Source organism: Solea senegalensis, linkage group LG15 (genome assembly GCF_019176455.1).
Source record: "Solea senegalensis isolate Sse05_10M linkage group LG15, IFAPA_SoseM_1, whole genome shotgun sequence".
NCBI lineage: Eukaryota > Metazoa > Chordata > Actinopteri > Pleuronectiformes > Soleidae > Solea > Solea senegalensis.
In genome coordinates, this window is record NC_058035.1 from 940123 (window position 1) to 964784 (window position 24662).

A 24662-nucleotide genomic window follows, 5' to 3' on the forward strand; every position below is an offset into this window, starting at 1 on the left:
AATACATTGTTTGGGGGCAATTCTTGTTAAAACAGCAAATCCAAAATAGAAAAACTACAGTGTATAAACACACCGGAGCAAAAAGTTCTCTCGTGGTGCATTTTTAAAAATAGGATTGAATTTGTGAAATATGTCATAGTTCAAAGTTCATTTGGCTCGTTTTTAGTGACTTCTGCACAATTATCGCTTCTCTCGAGATAAAGTGAATCAGAACTTTGACTCAACAACACATAAGAAGACGAAAATAAGCATTTGGTAAAGCCTGAAGACGTGAGAACTAAAACACACAACCCCAGGATGTCCATATAAGGAGTTGTGTATTATTATCATGGGTGCACCTGTGGAACTGATTTGTGCTGTGTGCGCACTACGGGTTGAAATCATGCTGTAAAACCAAAAAATATATATATTATATTATATACTTCTAAATATTTAGTCACAGTTACCAGGAAAATATAGTATTTCTCATTACAATTAGATTCTCGTCATAATGTAAGATATTTCACAGTCAGCCTGCGGGCCGGATTTGACCCTCTAGTAGACCAGAACTGGCCCGCGTGCCGTATGTTTGACACCCATATTAGCGTATTTTTGTGTATCCTATCTTATTTTATCGTATGTTATTTTATCGTCTTTAATATCTTATCTTATTTTATTATATTTTAGCATATCATATCTTATTTTATCATATTTAATGTATGTTATTTTATCGTATTTTAGTGGATTTTAGCACATCGCATCATATCTTATTTTAGTGGATTTTAGCACATCGCATCTTATTTGATCATATTTTAGTTTGACACCCGTCTGCTTTAAAGTCACACTGTAAAACATGAAATAACAAAGATTCTTGACACAAACTAAAAACCAAAAATAGAGTTTTTAAGTGAATGAATCTGTTGATGAAATGAACATTTTCAGTGATGTCAGAAATGCTGAAAGTGATTCTGCTCGTGTTTACTCGCGTTTCCGGCTTCTTTCACCGCAGCAACTTCAAATTCCTCACGTGTGATTCTGGACATGTCAACCTTGACATGTTTAAGGTATTAGTCATTAGAAATGATTGTTGTGGAGTGATGTCATGTTCACAGCGGGGGACACACCAGCACTGGATTCAGTGTGTTATCTCAACAAAAGCTCACTTCATCTATTGCAGCCTTCACTCACAGCTGCATTTATCATCACTCCCACCATAAAGTGGCTGGAGGATTTGCTGCTCAGCAGGTGTGCTGGTCTATACTGTGCAAAGAAAACCGGACAGTGATATCTGTATTTTATAGAAGGGTGCGGCAAGAAGGAGAGAAATCGCTGCAATCTTGTCATTAAAAATGCTTTAAAACTCCTTTCTTCACATTAAATGTGTCTTCTACAGGCTGCTGCTGTTACATTTAGTGAGTTTGAGCCACTTGTTTGTCCATACCAAATTCCATAGAGAAAATCAGCGATTTAAGCTCACATTAACACAGGAGCTGCTGAGTTTTCAGCTTGAAAAAGCTGTTGAACATCAAGATAGAGTGTTGAAATGTTGGGCACACATTTAATTAGGCGAGTTTTTCCTGGTTTTACTGACTTTGTGTCACTTTATTACACAAAATCCATGGAGTTTCCCTTTAAAACCACACGACATTCCACTGTGTCTTCACATTAAATATTCAAATTGTTCAAAAAAATGACTTTAATCTCTAACGTGAAGATAATAACGGGAGTGTTCACAGGCCATAAAGAAACATCAGAGCAGCTTTAAAGTTGTATTTTTTATGACACACATAAAAGCAACTGTTAAAATTAAACAGTTAAACACCCACAGACAATTAGCACCAACTCCACAGTGACCTTGTTTTAATTAAACACGCTCATGTTAGAAAGTTAAAGAACACAAACAGCATAAATGACAGTGTTGTCTGTTGGATCTATATTTAGATTAATGTGCAATAAAAAGAAAATACAACAAGTTTCTCCTCTGGGGAAATAGAAATCTATTTGAAAGATATCTCAGGTTTCTTTGTGTATGGTTGTTTGTCTTATTTTATCGTATATTAGCATATCATATTTTATTTTATCCTATTTTATTTTAGCGTATTTTAGCGTATCATATTTCATCGTATTTTATCTTATTTCATCATATATATGTATCTTATTTTATCATATTTTTGTGTATCCTATCTTCTTTTATCTTATCTCATTTTTTTGTAACTTATCATATTTTAGCACATCTTATTTTAACGCATTTTTATCGTACCGTATCATTTCATATCTTAAGGTATTTTATCGCAGCAGATTTATTTGAAATTAAAAATGTTAAAAGGATTGTCTCACGTTCATAACCAGTAAATCATTATTATCATCGTTATTCTCTCATTTCATAATTGTCAATGCAGTTACGTCGTGTGGGGACATAATGTTATGTGTCATTTTTAGCAGATATTAAACACATTTTAAAATTAAAATAATTTTTCAACTCCTGGCTTTTATTTTGAAATGAGAGTGGTGTGTTTTTAGTTTGTTTTGTCTCTTTTTCAGTTAAAATACTGTATAAATAAAGCTGTATTTGCTGCTTTAATGACGCTACACTCACTTATTGTTTTGATTTAAGTCTTTGTTGTCCTTCATGAGAAGCTGCTGCTCTTCTGTCACTGACAGAGACACAGTGAGGACGTCCTCATCTGCTCTGAAGGAACAAACCAGACTGTTTTCTTCTCTGTGTTTTCATTTAAACGCAATAAAAAAACATGTGTAACAGCCAAAAAAGAGGAGAAAATAAGGAAGTCTGGTCTTTAAAGTTTGTTCTGGAGCCTCCGGAGTGTTTTATTGATCTTAATAAAGAGTCATGTGACGCTGGAGCTGCAGATTTTACCGTCAAAATAATCCAAAATAATCTGGGAAAAATGAACCGACAGCAAATATCTCAGCTTTGATCGTTCCTCTGTCTGCTCAGACTGAATTAAACGTTAGTGCACACAGTTTAGTTTCATGTGTGGGAAGGAGGCGCTAGAGAGCCAACGTACATGATTCTTGGTCTATGGTATAAAACAACTAAATTAAAGTCTAAAGTCATTAAAGTGTGGAAATTATGGCACATTTTCTTTGGATTTGGTTTTTGAAAAGGGAAAAGGAGAAAAAATGGAAGTTTTCTTTATTTCTAAAGTCGAACAGAAACCTTCAGAACCACAAAAGTTGGGTTCTGAAAGGGAAAGAAAAACCTCCACCTACAGAGCATTTTAATAAAGTTATTTGACTTCTAATCACTTGTTTGTCTGTTTTCTTTTTAAGGATGTGTTGTTACATTAAGTTTTTCCTGTTATTATTTTTAAAAAGTCTTAATTTCGGATCATTTTCTTGTATTTTCTTGTCCGTCTTGTGTTTTAACTCATGTTATGATTATTTTATTATAAAGTTTGATAACAATGACGAGGACAAAATCTGACATAATAATTCAATTTTTTCTGTAATTTTTCATTTTTAAAAACATTTTTAATGTTCTAAATTAAATGTTTCCAGTCTTTTATTACTGTTGTTCCATTGTTAACTTTACATTTTGTTGTTTTACAGTGAAGTTTGCATTTGTTCTCTCTACTTCATTCTTATATTATTGTATGATATATAACAAATCTGTTATCAATAGAGCTGTAAGCACATTATTATCTGTATAATTTAGTATAATTTCACACTTAGGTGGAAGTTAAATGGACTTTCTGTCTCTTTTCTTCTCTGTATTTGATTTTTTTCGGTGATCAGACAAATGTCGACACAGAAACACAAAAACAGGGACTGTACCTTTTCTCCAGGGAGCCAGGATGGAGATGGACCTCTGCCAGCTGATCACCAGCCCGGCCTTTTTCTTCCTCACACTCATGTTGTCATGTAAATAATCCTCACACTTCAAAAAAAAAAGAAAAGAAAAAAGTTTTGTGGTTTAAAAGAGAACAAAAAGAAAAAAAGAAAAGAAAGAGAAAAGTTTCCTTCAAAGATTCATGTTTTCATTTGAATGTGGTTCCTTCAAGGTTCCGTGTTCTGCGTCTCCTGGAGTCAGGAAACAGTTTTACCTGTGACTCCTCATGAGCTCCACTCACTCTGTGTCTCTGTGAGTGAGTGAGTGAGTGAGAGAGTGAATGGAATCTACAGCAGCGGAGGAGGAGGAGGAGGAGGAGGAGGAGGAGAGATTTACACTTGGCCTGAAGGCAAACACATGAGAGGAGGAACAGTTAAAGTGGGCGGAGTCTGATGCTTCAGTCAGATTTAAGAGGAAAATCCTTCACAATCACATCAAACACATCAAACACAGCCTTGAAGTCAATGACGCTCAATTATTCTTTTTTAAATATAAAGAAACTAAGAATTAAAAAAAAATAATAATAAAAACATAGAATTTCTTTGGAAGAATCAGACTTTTTTAGGACTGTTAAAGAGTCCTGGGACATGAAGGGAAATATTTCCACTAAAATTCAATGGTAAAAAAAAAGAAGCATTTTCAATAATAAGTTTTAAATAATAACATTTATTATCCAAAATATTCCTACTAGAATTCGACCAATATAGTTTTTCTAAGGCAATTTTTTTGTAAGCCTATATATTTAGCCAATTTTATTTTTTCAATTTGATAAAATTGAACCGTTTAATAACAAATTTTACATTCATTAATTGTCATTAATTGTCTTTCTCTTCAATCTACATGTAATATCTGCTCTGCAGTGCAGTTATAAAGAGTTTATTAGATATATTAGATACATGAAACAAGTCATTAAATAGTTTGGGGGAAAAATGAAAAAATAGGGAAAAAACTAAATTAAATGTAAAAAGAGAGCCAATATTTGCCATTTTTAATTATCGGCATTGATCGATTTTTATTTAGTAATCGTTTGATTGATAAAATAGTCACTCAAACTTTATTATTTGACCTGTTTCATATTTTTAATGAAATCTCTCAAACTGATGAAGCAGTTTAAAGTACTCATAATAAAAATCTACAAATCCTGCCTCCAGTCCACAATTTACAAAAAAATACAGGTTTGCTGCCACCTTGTGGTGTTTGGCGGTACTATAGCAAGAGGAACATGGATGAATACTGTTGAGTCAACAGTTGTATTTAAATTGTTAAATTAGAGTTTATTTTGTTATTATTTATATTATAATGAACATGTTCATGTATTATTTAAAACTTTCCTGTTACATTTACACATATTTATGTATTTTAATTCTTTCTGTGTTTATGTGTATTTTGTTGCTTTTATGATCCACAGCGTTTGTTTTAAAGTGCTTTATGAAGAAGGTTTTGAAGAACTTTCTCCTCCATCATAAAATATCACCTTGAGGAAAAAGTGAATGAGTGCAGGAACATGAGCAGAGGCAGCAGAGGGCGCTGTAGGACAAAGATAACGATAAAGAAGAGGAGGAGGAGAGAGTCGTGCACACACCTCATCATCCTGGTTCACCTGCAGCCTCCTCCTCCTCCTCAGTGTTGGTGCGCAGGAGCCGGCATGAAGGAGCAGAGGAACCGCCGCTCAGAGGCTGAGCTGGAGGAGAAGAAGCTTCACCATCGTCATCATCATCTTCACCGTCATGATGTTTCCACACTGATGCTCTGACAGCGAGGATCTAACATCACAGCTGCAGCATGGGCGTGGGAGATGAAAGCGGCGTGATTCCACAGACATAAGCAGGGTGGAGGAGAAGAAGGAGGAGGAGGTGGTGGTGGAGGAGCAGGAGGAAGGTGTGAGGAGGGAAACCCGCGTGGTTCTGAGGTTCGGTTTGGTGTCACGTCTCCGACAGAAGGAGGAGGAGGAGCAGTAATTTTCATAAAAGTACAGTTTTTGTCAAATCCAGTCTCCTCTGGAGTTTTGAAGGATGGAGAAAGGTCAGCATCAGCATCAGCATCAGCAGATGTCCAGAAGCGCAGAGAGCGCGCAGCAGCAGCAGCAGCAGCAGGTAAAGGAGGTGGAGGAGGACGTCTCCAAAATCCGCGACGAGGAGCTGCTGCTGAAGTGGAGCAAAGAGGAGGTGGTGCGGAGGCTGCGGAGGTCCGAGGCGGAGAAGAGGAGCGTCATCGTGGAACACGGCAATCTGATGCGCGAGGTGAACCGGAGACTCCAGCAGCACCTGAACGAGATCCGGAGTCTGAAGGTGAGACACGGGGGGGAGGAGGGGACGGAGCAGAGGCGCCTCCGGGGACTTCAGGGGCTCCAGGAACTTTTAAAGGACGGGGCTGTTTACTGGGAACCCCACCAGGTCAAACAAGGGCTAAGGGCCCCCTGAGCAAGGTACTCAACCCCCATTGCTCCCCGGGCTCTGCTCCTAATACTAGGAAGGTTTCTCACAGAGGATTGGTTAAATCCCCTGTGGCACTGTTAAAGGACTCATTTATTAATGTATTATAATGTTTTTATTTATTCACTTGTGTTGTTGTCAGTTGTTGCTAGGGCTGTTTCTAGGGTCTCTGGGGGACATTGGGGGGCCCCTCTGTGAACAGTAATTTTTTTCCCCCAGATGTCCATCACACTCTTGACTGACATCAAACTAATTGGGGCCCCCTTGAGGTGGTACCCTGACACTGCAGTATCATTATTGCTTACGACTCAGGGCCTGAAGCGCTTGCCTCGTTTGCTGAACCCTTGTTGCAACTAGGACTTGTAGATCGAAAATGTTTACATTGTCTTTTAGTATTTTAGGGATTCTATAAATTAAATACTAAATACTAAATACTCTTGATATGTCCATAACCACAAATACAACTCTGGGTGTGGTCACGCGACTCAGTTTGCTTACGCTGCCATGTTGGCAGGAAAAGCTCCTTAATAACTGCCAGTACCACAGTGCCGGTTTCAAGTCGTCAAATACTTTCTATTTTCACAAGTACATAAACAGTCCACTCTGTTAGAGTTCAGTTAGAGTAAAGTTAGAGATAACATGTGACAGAGTGTTTGAATCAAGTGACACAAACACATTTTATCAGCTATTCTTGTCAGGACACTGCCTCACCCTCCATTTATTTGTACAGTTAAACCAAAACTATCCCTAAACCTTAACCTAACCACAATTCAAATCCTAGCTCTTTACTTCCAGTTCCTCAGAAATGAGGTTCTGAGGTTCTCCATGAGGAATACTGGTCCTGACGAGGTCAGTGTTAGAAGGTCAGAAAAGGTCCCAAATAGGTAACAAAGTACACAGACTTTCTGACTAAGTATGTGGTCTATGTTATCCCTCATGTTGTTGCTCTGTTCCAGGATGTGAACCAGAAACTTCAGCAGGACAACCAGGAGCTGCGGGACCTGTGCTGCTTCCTGGACGACGACCGGCAGAAAGGGAAGCGCGTGCTGCGCGAGTGGCAGCGTCTGGGCCGCTACAGCGCCGGCCTGATGAGGAAGGAGGTGGCCATCTACCTGCAGAAGCTGAAGGAGCTAGAGCAGCGGCAGGTGGAGATCATCCAGGAGAACCAGGACTTCAAGGAGCTGTGCCTCTTGCTGGAGGAGGAGCGAGCAACAGCTGTGGCTGAGGGTGGAGGAGGTGGAGGTACGGGTGGACAGGTCGGCCCCGGCTGCAGGAGCTCCATCGACAGTCAGAGCAGCTTGTCTCAGTTGGGTGGAGGCGTCTCAGTTGCTGGTCTGCTGCGTGATGTTGGTGATGGTAGCAGTACGTCTAGTGCGGGGAGCACGAGCAGTCCCGACAACCCTCACCACAAACCGCCGACCCTGGGCTCGAGTCTCAGCTCCGGTTGTGGGTCGAGCTGCGTGTCCTCGGAGCACACGAAAAACAAACCGGATGTTTGCGAATCAACCGGGAGGAGGAACAGCTCCACCTCTGAGTACCACACCTTCCCACTGCCCTGCCGGCCACGTGGTGGTTCCCTCACAAACCTGGACCCTCACAGGCTGCGGGGTCACAGCCCCGAGAAGCACAGCAGGTCTCCCACCAGGCTACCGTGTGACTCCCACCTCAAATCCTGCAGCGCTGACCTGCTGGCCCACAAACAGCTCATAATGTCTGGACAGGGTTCCACCAAGTCCAGTCCAGAGCTGAGTCAAAGACACCGGTTTGTTAGCACAGTGGGGACGGCTCATGGGAGTCCAGAGACCAAGCAGCCAGGGGCGGGGACACCTGAGCTGGTGAGGAAGGGGAGGGTGGTTGTGGGGAGTCCGGAGATGATGCGGCACCACTTTCACTGCCACCACAGTCCTGGTCTGGATCACAGTAAGGGGAGGTACAGCAGTGGGTCCAGTACCAGCAGAGATGGGGTTCAGAGGAGACCAGTGGGGGAGGAGCTTTCCCCGCACCACCAGAGTCTGTACAACGGTAGGAAACTTTGATATTTTGACCTCATCTTTCATTCCTGATTTCACACGTTCATTGAGGACTTATGTGTTGGATGTTAAAGGTGCAGTGCATAACTTTCAGTGTTTTTATTTTTCTACTTTTGTTTGGTCTTTGTGAACAGAAACAAAACATTATTTATTTTTTACTGTATCCTTTATCTGAAAACCAAGCAAAACTATCAGAACTGACCGAAGGAGCGTTTGTGTGCATACACCAGCAGAGCAGGGGCGGGCGGGGACAAGAACCGTTTATTTCTTCAAGTAACTTGACTGCTGAAACCTTTTGTGGACACGTCTTTGTGTTTTCACTCGTGCAACAACAATCGACAACTTCCTGTGTGTCTACTTTTAGATTTTCATCGACTTAATTTCACGGAAGGTAGAAATTTGCTTCATGTTTGGTTTGAACACATAAGGAGAGACTCACATGTGTGTTTCTGTGTGTGTATGTATGTGTTGTAAAGCAGGGGATTATGGGTAATAATGCAACTGTCCAGGGTTACATCAATACCCTTGAGGTATCCAGGGGCACACACACACACACACACACACACACACACACACACACACACACACACACACACACACACACACCTTTGGGAAATGGTAGTGAGTGCAGAGAGGTGAGAGACAGAAGACAATGACATTTTGACGTGCATGTTCTTGTATTCGTCGCCTCTTTAGGACATTTTTCTGTCATGAAACTGACAATAAATGTCATAAACTTTAAGTAAACATTTTTATTTAAGTAATATTATAAAAAGTGACTTCAACTTCTACCAAAGTCATTTATTTTCTGGTAACATACTTCATACATTACTTTAAGGTACTGAGGACTGGTTTAGAGATACAGTAAGGCTTTGTTGAGTTTGTCCAAATGAATGGACATTTATGCAGAATCCTCTGGTTTTAATGAGCTCCTGTTTGACAGCGTCCTCTGACACAGTCCACACTCATTTACTCCACACGCGACTCATAAAAGGCAGCGCCGTGACAGCAGAGGACTACGTGTGTTTGTGTTTGGGACGTACCATTTTGTGAACGTTAATTATTCCAAACGCTCGCTCTTTTTTGTTGTGGTGTCTCTGTCTCTGTACACATGTGTGTGTGTTTCTAAACCAATTAATGTTGATGAAACACGCTCTAACTCACTTTACTCGTCTTTGAACTTGATTTAAGACTCGATTTGAGACAATGGAAATGGAGTTTTTTTGCTGACGGCAGCACAACATGGTGTTGAGTGACAGAAATCCTTTTTTTTCTCCGCTTCCATTTGTGTGTGTGTGAACATGTCTTTAATACACTGTGTGAACCAATTGTCAAGTAAACCCGTCTTTGTGAGGACATTTCAGCTGATCCACACAACTTTATTTTAAGACAAAGATTAGTCCCACAGTGGGGACATTTACACTGTCAAAGCAGCAAAGACAGTAGTGGTCCACTGACGTGTGGTCTACTGGTGTGTGGTCTACTGACGTGTGGCCGACTGACGTGTGGTCGACTGACGTGTGGCCTACTGACGTGTGGTCCACTGACGTGTGGTCCACTGACGTGTGGTCCACTGACGTGTGGCCTACTGATGTGTGGCCTACTGACGTGTGGTCAACTGACGTGTGGTCTACTGACGTGTGGTCCACTGATGTGTGGTCCACTGACATGTGGCCTACTGATGTGTGATCTACTGACGTGTGGTCTACTAATGTGTGGTCGACTGACGTGTAGTCCACTGACGTGTGGTCCACTGGCGTGTGGGCCACTGACATGTGGCCTACTGATGTGTGGGCTACTTTGATGTGCTTTTTGAGGATTAATACCTAGGTTAGAGTTAGAATTAGGTTAAGGTAAGAGTTAGGATAAGCATTAGACATTTAGGTGTGATAGTTAAGGTTAAGGTAAGGGAATGCATAATGTCAATGATGTGTTCGCACAAAGATTGCAAAACCAGTGTGTGTGTGTGTGTGTGTGTGAAGTCTGTGTGTGAACAGTCAATGTTTAAGGTTCAGATATGGAGTTGACTGCAACAGATGGGCTGAATGCATGTCTTTGTGTTTCCCAGTGTGTGTGTACCTGTATTTATATCTTTGTGAGGTCAATAAGGTCCAAAAAATGATTGATGTCAAGGATGTGTGTCCTCACTAAGACATAAAAACAAGTCTGTGTGTGTGTGTTTTACATCAGTGCTCTAAGTGCAAGTGAAGACACAGCAGTTTTGAGTTTGAGTCCAGACGGTCTGAGCTCACATTATTGTGCATAGGCAGGAAGTTTTGAGATGGCAAGCACAAAGTACACACACACACACACACGTTTGTATAGCATTCATTATGAGGACATTCATGGACATAATACGTTCCCTTACCCTAACCATCACAACTATGTGCCTAACCCTGACCTTTACCCCAGGGGTGTCAAACGTAAGGCCCACTGGCCAGAACAGGTTCAATTCGTGAAAACTGTATTTAATGAATTCAACTGAAAAACTATATTTATATATATATTTTTTATTCATGTTGTTCATAATAAGTTTTGTACAACAGGGAAAAGAAGTTCTTGGGAGTTCTTGTTGTTTATAGGTTACTATGCTATTATTTTACCAGAACTAAAATTAGTTTGACCCCCTTGCTTTACCCTAACCCTAAAAACAGGTCTGAACCCTGAAAAAGACAAATTTATGTGTTTCAGAATGACGACCAGCAAAAATATCCTCACTTCCTTAGGTATATAAGTTTTTGGTCCTCACAATGATACCCATACAACAACACACACACATACATACATAAACGCGCAGCGTCAGTAGTCAAGGGAGCACATAATGTATCACATCGCCGGTGCTATTAATAACCCTGAGCCACTTTCATGTGAATACCTTCATCTTTACGGCCGTCACTGAAATAAATCTGTGCATAAACACATTTGACCATTTGAACCTTAAACAACTTAAACAAACCTGGGCGCTCACTCGCAGCAGTTGAACATTCACTCATTTACACGTTATGTTTTTAGGACGTTGTAGTGTTAAATGCTTGGACAGTGCTGGGTGGTTTTATTGTGTCATTTTATTCCAACACTAATTCTCTCAAGTGGGACAAAAAGTCCCTGTGGTGTAAAATCACAGGTACACGATGTCTTGATTTAATGTTCCAAGTCCTAAAAGTTTGGCTCTTAATGAACGAAAAACAGCAGAAAAATGTCAAAAAGTAAGATTTAATAGCAACAAAAAAGGTTAAATATCCAATTTTAGATCACATTTTAGTTCCCTATTGTTATAATGAAGCTATTTGGTTAAATATACACACATTTTTTTCCAGCCTTTTGGTCATTATTGTTCCTTTATATGCAGATGATACACTCCTTTTCTTTATCACCACAAACATTCTAGAAGGATTATGTCTTCTGTAGGAGAACTTTTCAAGTTATCAGATTAAAATTATTTTATTCTTTTTTAATGTCACAGTATACTATTATAACTATTATATAACCAGTATATTATTGTGCTGCCTTTAAGTTCTTTAAAATACAACATATATATATTTTCTTTCTAACAATATAAATCAGAAGGGAGAAGATGTTTGTCTTTTTATGCTTTGTTGGAGTTTTGTAGTTTGTTCTCTTAGTTTCTGTTTTGTTTCAGGGATTGTAGACCTGATAGCGAGGGCCTATTGATCTGGATTGCACAGCAAAAAGAAAAACTGTGGAGGAAAAAAACCTGTCGAGTGTAACTTGATGACAAATAAATAAATGTTGTTTTTTCCACCGTGTCTCAGCACATCAAACACCCACAAGAAATCCATTTTCCTTGGACACATCGTCTACGAGAAAGGAGACGGTGCTGATCCGGACAAAAGTGAGGCAGATTGATTGGATTTCTACAGTAAAAAAAATATGAATCTGTTCATCTGTTTTTGACTAATTTAAATTAATCTGAAGCTCCGTCACGTTGTCTCAACCAGACAGTCCACTCTCAGGTCCGTGTTCCAGACCCTGGAGCGGTGCTTCCTCACAGCATGGACCATAAAATTTAACAAGTTACTGCTGTTGTAAGTGGATCACTGAACCGAGCAGAAACTTAATAAAAGTGCTTCACGGCCAATTGGACACTGGAAAAATGGCGCCACTCAATGGAAGGAGAACATCTTTAGCAGTTTTATGTATCACTCTGCCTCCCAGTGAGTCACAGCAACAACAACAACAACAACAACACAAACAGGCCCAGGTTTTATCAGGTCATACGCTGCTCATGTCCAATAACAAATTTGTAAAAACATGATCAGTAAAAAGAAGCAGGAAGAAGATACATCTTATCAAACCTGTTTCTGTCTTAATTATAACATAAGATTAATGTAAATATTCTTAATATATGTCAAATCCAAAATGATAATAGAGTAAATAACATTTGAAAGTACAAATTGACAAAATTATTTATGTTAGTACGATTATCTTGCTCAGACAAGTTTGTTCATTAACGTGCAAACCGCTAAGATGGACGGTTCAAAATGGTTGACTTCCTGTTGCGTTAAGGTCATGGTCCCAAAAGACTTTTTTGTTCGTCTTGGGCTGTGACATGTTCCCACCAAGTTTCGTGAAATTTGGTGCAACTTAGTTTTTGGCTGTCTCCATCACCTTATGTGCAACATAACTCCAAACTGGAAGAATTAGCGAAAAGTAATCGAGCCATATTGGAGAATAATCTTTATATATTTCTATAGGTTATTTCCATGAAAGCTTGTGATCGTGTTTTTTAATGTGTCACGCTGCTTTTATTCTTTTAGAATAAATGATAATATTACCATGTCCAAAAAGGAAATGTAGAAAGAGCAAATAAAGTCTATAACATGGACCAAAAATATCCAGATAAATATGACGTTTGATTTGAGTTGTTTTGGATAATTTCCACAAATAATGAAAAAATCACGTCTTACAAGAAGGGTTTATAAAGAAGCACATTTTCCTGTTTTATAGATAAATAAATATTTAACACTTAATGAAGCACCGTGTCAAACAGTGACAGGAAAGTAAGCTGCTAATTAAAAGATTTGCATTAACATGTGACACCTCTGAGGTTGTAAGAAATAAGATAAGATTAAACTACTCAGTTGCTTAAGTCAGTTTTAAACATAGTATTTTAATATATATATTCCATTGTTTAGAATTAATGCTAACAAAAGTGGAGCTTTAGACGGATGTAAATAAATAAACAATTCAATACATAAATGAATAGAGGAGAATTGTAAGTGAATAATATGTTGATTGAACATTAACGACCGAGACAAATAAATGAAATGATCCTTCATATATTATATTACATTCTGCTTTTTCCAACACTTTAATTTGCTCATTGATCGTTGAGGAGCAGTGATTAACGTGGGATTAGCACATTGATCTCAGGAGGTTAACAGTGTCTGCAGTAATATGATATAAACTCTTCAAACTGTTTCGCCTAATCAATAACAGCTGATTCATCACTGAGAGGACAACAGTGTCTGACGTGCTCGGGATTAACACAAAGATCCTCCGCACACTAACGCTACATAACAACTAAAAAGGTCCATTTATAGATGGACGAAGCAATTTGTCTTAGAATCGCTTAAAAATGAGCGGGAAAACAGGAGAAAAATGTCACAAAAAAAGAAGATTTAATGGTAATGTGAGGTTGCGATAGACTGTGCACTGTATTATAGTGAAGTTATTTAATATTTTATTTTTTAATATCTTTTTTCAGGTGTTGCACTTTGTAGACGGTCCCTTTGATGACTGCACGTAGAGATCAACGTAGTTTCTCCAGCTGTTTCTGATGAAAATGTGGCTGATGCTTGTCGTCTATGTTGCTATGATTCAAAATGAGTCTTGCACGTGTTACAACAATGTTTTGTTTAAATGTTATTGATCACGGAAGTTCCAATCCGTGAATATCTTCCTAAGTTTGGGTCACGTAACTTTCGACAAATCAAAGCTGGACAAAACGGGAAAAACCTGTTATGCATTTTCATTTTATTTTGAAAATCAAATCAACAGTTCGTTATCCGTTGTTAAATTTTACTTACTTTTAATTTTGAAAGACGAGTGAACAATGATGATACTGGGTTTCTCAGGGACTGTCTACAAAGTGCAACAGATATTTAAAAAGATATTTTTAAAATATTCAATAACTTCACCATAATACAGTAATTGACAATTACTACTAATTCACATTCTCAATGACCTTTTAATTGCATTGTTTGCAGACAAATGTGTGAATGTGATGGTGTTTAAACCATTTATTTAAAAAGGTGGTTCCTGGTCATAAAAGTCAACTCATTATTTGACAAAAGCATTATTCCAAGCTGTCATTTTTAATGTTGGCAAATAAGAGTGGCTTTGTAGGGCTGAAGGATTTAATATTAATATTGAATTGCAATTATTTGGTATATTAATGGTCCTTTTTACATAATTATTCTTATTTTCACTTGAGTAACATATTGAAAATGATTCATGTGTGATATCTGTGAGAAACAAAGAGGTTTTCTTCAGTCTGTGGAATATGACGTGTGTAGATCATATTTACTCTAAAACGGTCATTTTTAAACACATATTGTGCCTGCTGCTGAAGGACATATGTGGATTACATTTCATTTAAATGTAATGTTTTTGGAAACTAAAATGTGCACATTTCATCTCTGCGACCATGTGTCAGAGTTAAAATGAATAATGATTCCATGTCTCCTATCTCATCACTATTATGGTCTGTTTGGATGACAGTCCAGTAACTGGACTTCTGGCTCGTGTCCCGGTGTGGACACTGGTGGTGTGACCCTCGGCCAGTTCAGTCCACACAATCTGTTCCGCCGAGCTGGCGACAACTGTTTGTGTTTGAATGAAAGAAAACACGAGTATTGAATGAATAACACCATCTTTTCATCCTTCAGGTATCAGTTCATATTTTATCTGTAGACATCAATTTACTATGTGTTATTACATATTTCTGTTTTTAATCTCCTTCAGAATGAGAGGCTCATCCATCTTCACATTTTTAATTTGTCTAGTTGCTGTTCAGGAGAATGAGATTTTGGGTTTTGTTTCGCCCAGATCTGCTTTTTCCTTCTCAATTTTCTACTCCTTCATCTTCTTTTTTATTTCCCCACACTTCCTTTATATTACCTGGATATTTCTTGTGTGCTTGGCATACAGTTTGTCCTGTTTTTCAGTGCATTGATTATCAGGAAGTTATGAGCACAAAACCCCTCCTGTCTCCTATCATTATTATTACTATTGAAACTGAAGTAGTTATTATTATTTTTCTTATTATTTTTCACCCAAGTAAATCGCATTTTTGAGGACCTGAACATACAGATTTTTGCGACAGCATCAATCCCTGTGGAAATGTACATCTGCAAGTCGCTCGGCGAATGTGCTTCTAAAAGTGTGAGGGGCTTACGAAAATTAAAAAAAGAAGCTTTTATTAGGGGATTTTTTTTTAAATGCTTTCACATACATCAACGAAAGTTGGTACACGCGTTAATCATGTCAGGACAATCCAAAAAGTCAATGACGACTTTACCATGAGTCCTATAGGAAGGCCACCATCTTGGGTTGAACGGCCATTTTTGGGCGATTTTGCACCAATGGTATTTGAACGAACTTGTCCTAGAGCTTTGGTCCAATCATTAATATCATCTTATTTCTGGAGAATTACTTTATCACCTGATTGAATTAAATGTGTCCACAGATGCAAATATATATGTTGTCATATAGTCCCTATATATAGTCCCTTAGCAACAAAGTAACACATTTACATTTATTGATGGAGGCAGTAGATCAATTACGTCTGTGTGCAAGTGTAAAAATCACTTGTTTTTTCCACGGATCACTTATTAGATTATTCTTCTCTATGCAGTGAAACCAGAATGTTCCAACAACTGTAAACTGTATTGTCTGTGTTTGTCTCTGCGTTTGTGCGAAACACAGTAGTTAAGTAAATGAGTTTGTCATCTTACAGATTGTGTCTTAAGAAGGACCAATAAGAGAAAGAGAGAAACAGAGGAGTTGATGTACACAATCCTCCGTGGAGTCCAGTAACCACGACCATGCATTTTCTCAAACTGCAGCATAATAAAATACCATTACGCATACGTCAGCATCTTTGTGTAAAGGCTTTATGTAGAAGTGATCTTTGCTCTGAGGAGCCAGTTCATTCTGGATGATATATTATATATTTATATATGAACACATTATCTCTGTTAAAGCCACTTTTACAGTCTCACAGCATTCACTTCACAATGCACTGGAGGTTTTTTTTTTAAGGTGATTTAGAAAGTTGTATGAGGACAAACTGTTAAATAAAAAAACCCTGTCGTATCCTAGCTAGCTAACGTTAGCTAATCACTGCTAGAGTTTGAGACCAACTTTAGTATTGCTACATAGGTACATAGCATGAGCTCAGTAGCTGAGTTGCTGATCATGTTCAGCATGCTAGCTTATTGATTTTTTCCCCCAAACATGGACAAGCTATATCTCGTAAGCATGTGAAATACCTCTGCTAAACACCCACAAACCGTGTTTGTTTACTTTTTTGTCTTGTGTATTATCTAAAAAAACATTTTTTTTTACAGCAGCTGACAACTGAAATGTTTCATAAATGCAACTTTAGCTTCATGCTAACATCACATAGGGTTTTTTCTGTGATCAAATGCCATTGAAACCAGAAACCGAAGTACATCCACTTCAAACTCTGATGTACATAAATCACATTTGCTGTTTTGCTTCTTTAACACTGGTTTTATTACCATACACAGCTGTTTTATAGCTAGCGTAACGACGACAGGGAGGTGGGCTTATAGCATATAGCAGTGTGCAACTAAAAGCTAATAAGGCTAAATGGAACTCAGCCGTGATTCATATGATTATTTACATACAGACTTTTATGCATCAAAATGGCTGCTGTGCAAAAGGGCACCTTGAGTTTGTAGTTACAGAGACATGTTATTGTTAAGCATGTAAGGGTTTATGTAGTGCTATTAGTCAAATTTAATGTAATTAAAACAAGTTTTCAGATTGTTCAGCTTTCTTTGCTCCATATTACAAAAAACCCCATTAACACAACTGATTAATTTAGGTTTATGGACAAAACAAAACAATTGAGAATATCATTCCCAGGTTTTTTTAAACAACAATCATTTTCTGACATTTTACAGACCAAAAATATTAATCGATGAACAAATCAAGTCAGTGCAGTACTCTCTTTATAAAAAGTTATCTGTGGAAAAGAATTTAGTGATATTCTCCAAAATCATTTCCAGATAGAGGACAAATAAGCATGTTTTTCACCATTCGTTTACAAAATAAATTATAGTTAAATTATTATTACCTAAATGGCTATCTAGGACTTCATTATTCCTAAATGACATTAGGGTTCAGGACATGCAGATTTCTGCTTCCTGGTGATTATTAGCTTTTGTATTTTGCATGTATAATGTGTTTGGTCATGTCCTGTGGATGGAATAATATAGATTTCCCATGAGGAACTGGAGAATGAACTGAACGTCTCTTATTTTTACAGAGTTCATATGTAAGTGCAGAACAACGACTCAATCAAATTAAAAAGTCTTGAGTCATGTTTACTCAGTATGACAAAGCAACAACTTTAGTTGTACACACAAGAGCCAGGATGAATAAATGCAAGTGTAATAATGATAATAACACACACACACACACACACACACACACACACACACTCTCTGTCTCGATGGTCTTCGAGGTCAGTAAAGGACTCTGGGTTGTTTCAGCTGAAGCTGACAGCTTGAGTGGACAAGTGCAAGCCGTGCGTGTGTGTGTGTGTGTGCGTGTGTGTGTGTGTGTGTGTGTGAGATCAGCGGTCCTGTGTTAAAGGACAGACCTGCTAACTAGGCCAACAGCTGCTTCCCAGGCAATTCATCTCCGCTCCGCTTTGAAGCTCTTATTGTGACACGGGAACATTTTGCATATTCATGTGGCTCGTGTTCTAGAACACTGACCACCGATCACACGCATGTGCACACACACACGCACACACACAAACTAAACGCATGTCCGCACGGATGCCTTTGTGTCGTCGTAACAAAACACGTGTTTGTCGTATTACGGTTCAGTCCAGTGCAGGGGTTCTGAGGTTGTGTAACGCAAAATAGACTTCATTTAAATCCAGAAAAGATGCCATTTTGTCCCTCAAACACCTATTGTGTGTGTGTGTGTGTTTATTCTTTGATGGTAGAGACAAGAACCAGATCTTCTTCAAAGAGATCGTCAGTTTCTGTTCTCTCCACAACAACGACAACAAGAAGAGGAATTAGTCAATAAATTAACTCATGTACAAAGTGGGCAATTTAAGAAAGTATATTTTCAAAAAGCTCTGAGCATTGTTGTCCACTTTTTACTATTTGACGATAGTTTTATTGGCACCTTGTATAATGAACCAGTTACTAGACATGTGATTTTTAGACTGAGGGAACTTTTCTTGTGAGTATCTTCTGTTATTACTGTACAGTTGTTATTGTTCTGTGTCAAGGGGAGAGTTGTCATTTTGGAACAGTGGTGATGTGGTGATGTTGGGCTGTAACGTTTTACTGTTTTATTGATAACTGAGGGCAGCAGCATTCATGAGTCCAGAAATATTACCTGCATTTCTTTTTTTTTTTTCCACTATGCTGATGATTATCTAATTAGTAGTACACTTACTACCACAAGGTGGCAGCAGCAGAAGTCTTTTGATTGGTAGAAGTGATGAGAGTTCCTTGAATGCATCTCGTAGCTATTCGTCTCAACCCCAAATCCTTAAACTTGTGAACTCACAGGGACGGGAGAGTTTATGGTCCACTGTTTCCTTAACCCATACGTTGATTTGTGTGAACATTTGTGACTTTGATTGTTTGAAATACTTTCTTTGGATTTAATGAAGTAACGGAAACTTTCCGATCAAATGTATCCTGGATCCTAAGCAATATTACCTCAAAAGGTCTGGTTTGAAAATGTTAGTTAGTCACTTTATTGTGCTCAGTTATTTACAAGTCAATGCAGATACATTTGTATTGTGACACATTTTAAACACATTCTTCTACATTAAATAGCTGCATAAAGAAATAGACAGAAAAGGTATAGGCTGAAGCTCAATCTTATTTTGTCTACCCTAAGTACGGAGTGTAACCTGTCAGCGTTTGATTCACTGATGTACCGCGGCAGTGCACGGGCATTAGCACTGCGTCGAGACAAATCACTATTTCTAAAACCTGTAAGGCTCAAAACATTTCACGTCTGTGGTTGTGAGGAGAGAGAGTTCCTACAGACAAACCAAAGTGTCCACAACTGCAAGTTTACAGACAGATTCTATAGAAGACTTTACTTTACACAAAGTTGTCTTCCCGTGACGCCATCCTCAAAGTCCGTCACAGTCGATCGCAGCCTCAGAAATCATCCGATTGACGAGATTGTGATACCAACAGAAAATATCATCCTGTTATTATCTACAAATTAGACCTAGAGTCTCTATAACTCAGAATGTTTCCCTTTAACTGATATAGAGTTTCCTAACAAACAAAGGACATGAAACTTTATACCCCACGCTTGAAATAATGAAATCAAATTCCAAATAGAAAGTGACAACCCAAGAAGATAACAAGGTAACAACTGACACAAGTCATACTAGAGTGGGACACACCCCTGCAATGACTGAATGAGAAATGACTCTATAAACAAACTTTTATTTTAGGATAAATGGAAGTGCAGCCATGTATGCACTGGTGGAAATACTCAGCGAGTCTCTGAGGACACTGGATGTGGAAAGTGTGGCGGCTCTCTCGTCTACACACACACACACACACACACTCTATTCTTCATCTGTCCATCATCGCTCGCTCTGACAAACACACGCCGAGGTGCACTGAGGCAAAAACCCAGCGCCCAGCTGTGAACCGGCCCAGAGGCTCGTGCTCACCTCCCTCTGACAGCCTCTGCCGCTGAGACACAAGCAGAGGTAAAAACAGGTCAACACGGGGGGGCAGAGTGAGTTCACGAGGAACTACAGAGAGAGACAGTGGAGTACAGCTCAGTCCAGGGAACCGTCAGTATGTTCTTCCTGTTTGCACTGGTGCACACTCCATACTCCACATCAGGGGTCAGGGGTCGTTGGAGTCATTCGCAGCTGACATAGGGTGAAAGGCGGGGTCCACCCTGGACACACAAAGACAAACAACCATTCACACTCTTCACACTCCACACTATGATCACAGTGTCCAGTTAACCTCTACATGCTTTCAGACTGTGGGAGGAAACAGGAAGCATTGGTCGGAGCAGGTTGCAAACCTGGGTGTTTTTATTGCAAGGCAACATTTCACTTATTTTTCACTTTACAAAGAGAGTAAATTACTAAACTATCACTACTATTGTGTACCAGTTCTGAATTCAAGGTTTATATTGATCTAAAGTGTCTCGGGAATGTTTGTGGAAGTCATTTTGTGTAAATCCAGCGGGTCCTTGCTCTTCCTCTCCAACAGCTGATTCCCTGGCACCATTCCCTCCATCCTCCATCATATATATCTATATATCTATATAGATAGATATATAGATATATATAGATATATATCTATATATCTATATAGATATATATCCGCCTTAATCTGTGTGAAATTGTGCAAGAGCAGCAATGAATCGTTTATGCCACTTTTTATAACTTTCACAGCTGCATTTTGGCAACAACAATAGCTGAATGTTGGCAGGCACCAAATGAGCTGCTGCTGCTGCTGCTGCTGTTCTGCAACTAACTGACGAGTAATGCGACGCTTTATGTTTGTGTGTGTGAGTGCCGTCAGTGATGAATATTTCTCTTCATTCCTATTGATGTTTCTGCAGCTCTGATATCTGCTGGCTGCTGCACCAGTGCCTGTAGAAGTGTCAAACTTTGGGATAGGTAAGATTTACACACACACACACACACACATGTTGCTCTTTCTATAGACACATGGAACATTTACACCAAACTAAATGTTACCAGAGTCTAAACCTGTTAAAGGGCCACTTCACCCATAACATATATAGTTAATTTTTTTCTAATTTCCAGAGATAAACGTGTTATTCAATCATCAGACAGTGGATCTTACTTAAAAATCCTCCCTAAGGTGTCAGGATTGGGTTAATATTCAGTGATAAATCCACATGAATCCACATGCACTAATGCACCATTTCCCTCATGTCTTTCAGCTTTGACGCTTCCTGACCCTGACATGCCTCCTCAGATGCTGCTGCGATGACTCACACACACACATGCACGCACACACACACACGCACACACAAACACACACACGCACACGCACACACACGCCCCCAAGAGAGAGACGGAGTTCTTGTTGAGTTATTGAACAAGAGAGACAAAGTGGATCGATGCATAACTAGATGGATATATATGACATGAAAAATTAGAAATTAGGCGTTGAAGGGCGAGGGGGAGCCGACGGAACAAGAAGACAAAGTGGCAAAACACTGGAAACACTTGAACACACACTCTTTCTCTCTCTCTCTGTCTGTCTTTGCCCTGTCTGCTGCTGCTGCTGCTGCTGCTGCTGCTATGCATTAACCACCACACTGAATGTGACTGTACAGATGAGCGGAGACATCGCATCTGCACTGCTAAAAAAGAAAGAAGAGAGAAAAAATGGATTTTTGTATCGCCAGCAGAATTGTCCTACCTCCTTTGGAAAGACAGGAGAGAGCTTCTGGATGAAGAGTATGTGAAGTATATGAAGTATAAAGACTGGAATTTACATTTCGCCCTCATTTTCTACACAATCACAGCAACAGTGATTATGGTAAAAGTTACACAGTATGTTTTAGGTTCATTCTACTTTGACAAAAGACCTGGAACTGAAACACAAGAGGATTTAGAGGTCATTTTAACTAAGGACTCTGTTATTTAAAGGATAAAAGGCTTTTACATACTCTGCAAGAACAGAGAAATGTGTTATTTTTCTCAAAGGTGGAACTAGAACAGAATTATTTCTGGCCAGGACATTTCATACTTTAGGAAAAACTCAAGTGCAGAAATCCTGGAAAGTTTTTTAACCCTACCATTTGGCAAAGCTTACGTTTGGCTAAGTTAAAATTTGGCTAAGATAATGTTCAGTAAGGCTAATGTTTGGTCGAGGTAATGTCTTTGTGCAGAACTCCTGGGAAGTTTCCACTTTTCCGCATTAACCATCCTCTTCGAATTTCTGACCGATCACACAATAGATATCGGACACCACGCAAGAAAAAGTTCTGCCCACATGTGCCAAGAACAAGCTGTGATAACAAATATCGCTCTTCTTGCAGAGTATGTATGTGATTTATTGCAGCCTGTAAGAAAAATGACTAAAGAGAAAGAAACTAAAAGAGATAAAAGAATGGCTGGTTGTAGCTAAATGAGCTAGTAAATGATACACACATATATATATATATAAAAATATGCTGTATCGGACAAATATCGGTATAGAAAAAAAGAATACCCAAGTCAGTATCCAACTGCTTATTGTTCCAGATTTCCAGGTGTAATGCAGGAATAATGCCAGTAACAGCGTTGTATCTAAGTGGAATGATTCTTCAAAAGAACTCTTCTTCTTCTATTATTTCAGTAAGTACAGCTTTCTGTGTTATTGCAAAATATATTAAAATAGGACGGCACAGTTACCAGCAGAGTTTTCTCATAATATTCCATGTTGTGCAGCCACCGTGTGGAATTTTGTTCTTTTGTCGTCATTTGAGACGTTACAGAGAGAAACAAGTATTCAAGGACGTGGACGATCATTTTCTTCTCCTCGTTAAGCTTTTGTGTCGAGATCCGTTCTTATACCGACAGTGTTTGGTCATAAAATGCCTGTGTGTATGTGTAGATGGCTAATTCATTCATTTTCCACACTTCCAGGTATCTAGTCATGGACATGTGATGTCATTTCTTTGTCTCACAAGCAATATATATACATATAAATATATGTATGTGTATATATATATATATATATATATACATACATACATATACATACATATATATACACATATATATATATATATATATATATATATGTATATGGACAGTGAGCTTGTCCAAGGTTTTAATGATTTAAGTCTTAAAGCAGAACAGATTTAATCATTTAACAGGAGAATAATATGGATCCAATGGAAAAAAAAAAACTCAAAATACAGTGCTCAATGATTCATGGATTTTCAATTTTTAAATATCTTTTGGAGACCAAGTCACGTCTGACAGTGTTTTAAAAGCAGACGCCCAATGATGAATGATTATAAATCAACGTAAGTTTTTAAAGCTCGGCAGACAGACAGGACGTGCTCCGTGTTCAGATATTCAGGACAGACTGAACACATCATTTTTTTTGTTCACATTAAGAGAAAAGTACTTGTTTGATTCATTTATTATTGTTGAGTTTAGAAAATGTACCAACAGAATTTTCATATAAAAGATATTATAAATGAACAAACTGTGCTACTACTGATATTTATCTTAAGCATATTTTTAACTTAACGAGCATTTTCTGATTCCAAAATGGTGAAGAATCTGCCGAAGCGATTACGTTTAACACGACACTATTTATAATGTTTATTCTCAAATGTTAGCGAAAACTCAGCAACTTGTATTTTATGTAATAATATTTAGCAAAGCTAAAGTTTGGCAAATGTAAACTTTGGCAAAAAATAATAATTTTGCTATAACTTTAGTTCAGCCTCTGCTCTACCATGGTTATTATTGACTTAAAAGTGTAATAAAAGGCTTTTGTTAATATTTAAATCCCTCTATTATTTCAACAGGCTAATTATTGATCAGATCAGGTGGGAAATTTATTGACAATGCAGTTATAATATTTGTCCAAAAAGACTTAACTGACCAAAAAGATCATTCAGCTGTGCTTTTGTTTTACTCAGTGGTTACATAAATGTGAACATTCTTACATTTCAAGTATTTTGAGTTGGAAGAACTAAAGCTGTATTTACTGTGGGCGGCTAAATAAAGACTTATGAAGAAAAGCGCCCACATAAACTCATCTTTGACAGCATAGATGTTTGGAATCCAAGGTCAAGATTTACTGTCTTATTAAAAGCAGAATTTAAGGTTTTAGTTTGAAACAAATATGGATTTAAAAACTTCCACGAGTAGAGGTTTAATCACAAGGTTTGAGGATTTTCATGAAATAATCATGTGTCCCAGTAAAAGTAGATACCTGGACGTGCAGAGAATTTTAACCCCTTCCATCTACGACACCATGGCTAAAACTAATATGCTATATATCCTGAATCTGTACTGTTTTTCTAGATTTGATGACAGACGAAACAATAAAGGAACAATAATATATAATATATAATCAAAGACCTTTATGT

At 38.4% G+C, this 24662-nt stretch overlaps 2 protein-coding genes across 4 annotated transcripts in view; one reads left to right on the forward strand and one right to left on the reverse strand.

The window, feature by feature from the left end:
- si:ch211-250c4.3 (uncharacterized protein LOC100535981 homolog) overlaps positions 1-3916 on the reverse strand; it is a 33730-nt gene extending 29814 nt beyond the window's left edge. For all 3 annotated transcript variants that reach the window (XM_044046434.1, XM_044046435.1, XM_044046433.1), the window contains exon 1: positions 3775-3916. In XM_044046434.1, the coding sequence (XP_043902369.1) occupies positions 3775-3853 (79 nt within the window). In that variant the 5' untranslated portion in view covers positions 3854-3916. The remainder of the gene's footprint in view (positions 1-3774) is intronic.
- Positions 3917-5424: 1508 nt separating this feature from the next.
- On the forward strand, positions 5425-23251 carry ccdc85a (coiled-coil domain containing 85A). Its single transcript, XM_044045154.1, has 4 exons — positions 5425-6117; positions 7218-8283; positions 21153-21210; positions 21501-23251. The coding sequence occupies exons 1-4, from the start codon at positions 5842-5844 to the stop codon at positions 21514-21516; spliced, it is 1416 nt and encodes a 471-aa protein (XP_043901089.1). The 5' UTR covers positions 5425-5841; the 3' UTR covers positions 21517-23251.
- Positions 23252-24662: the final 1411 nt, after the last annotated feature.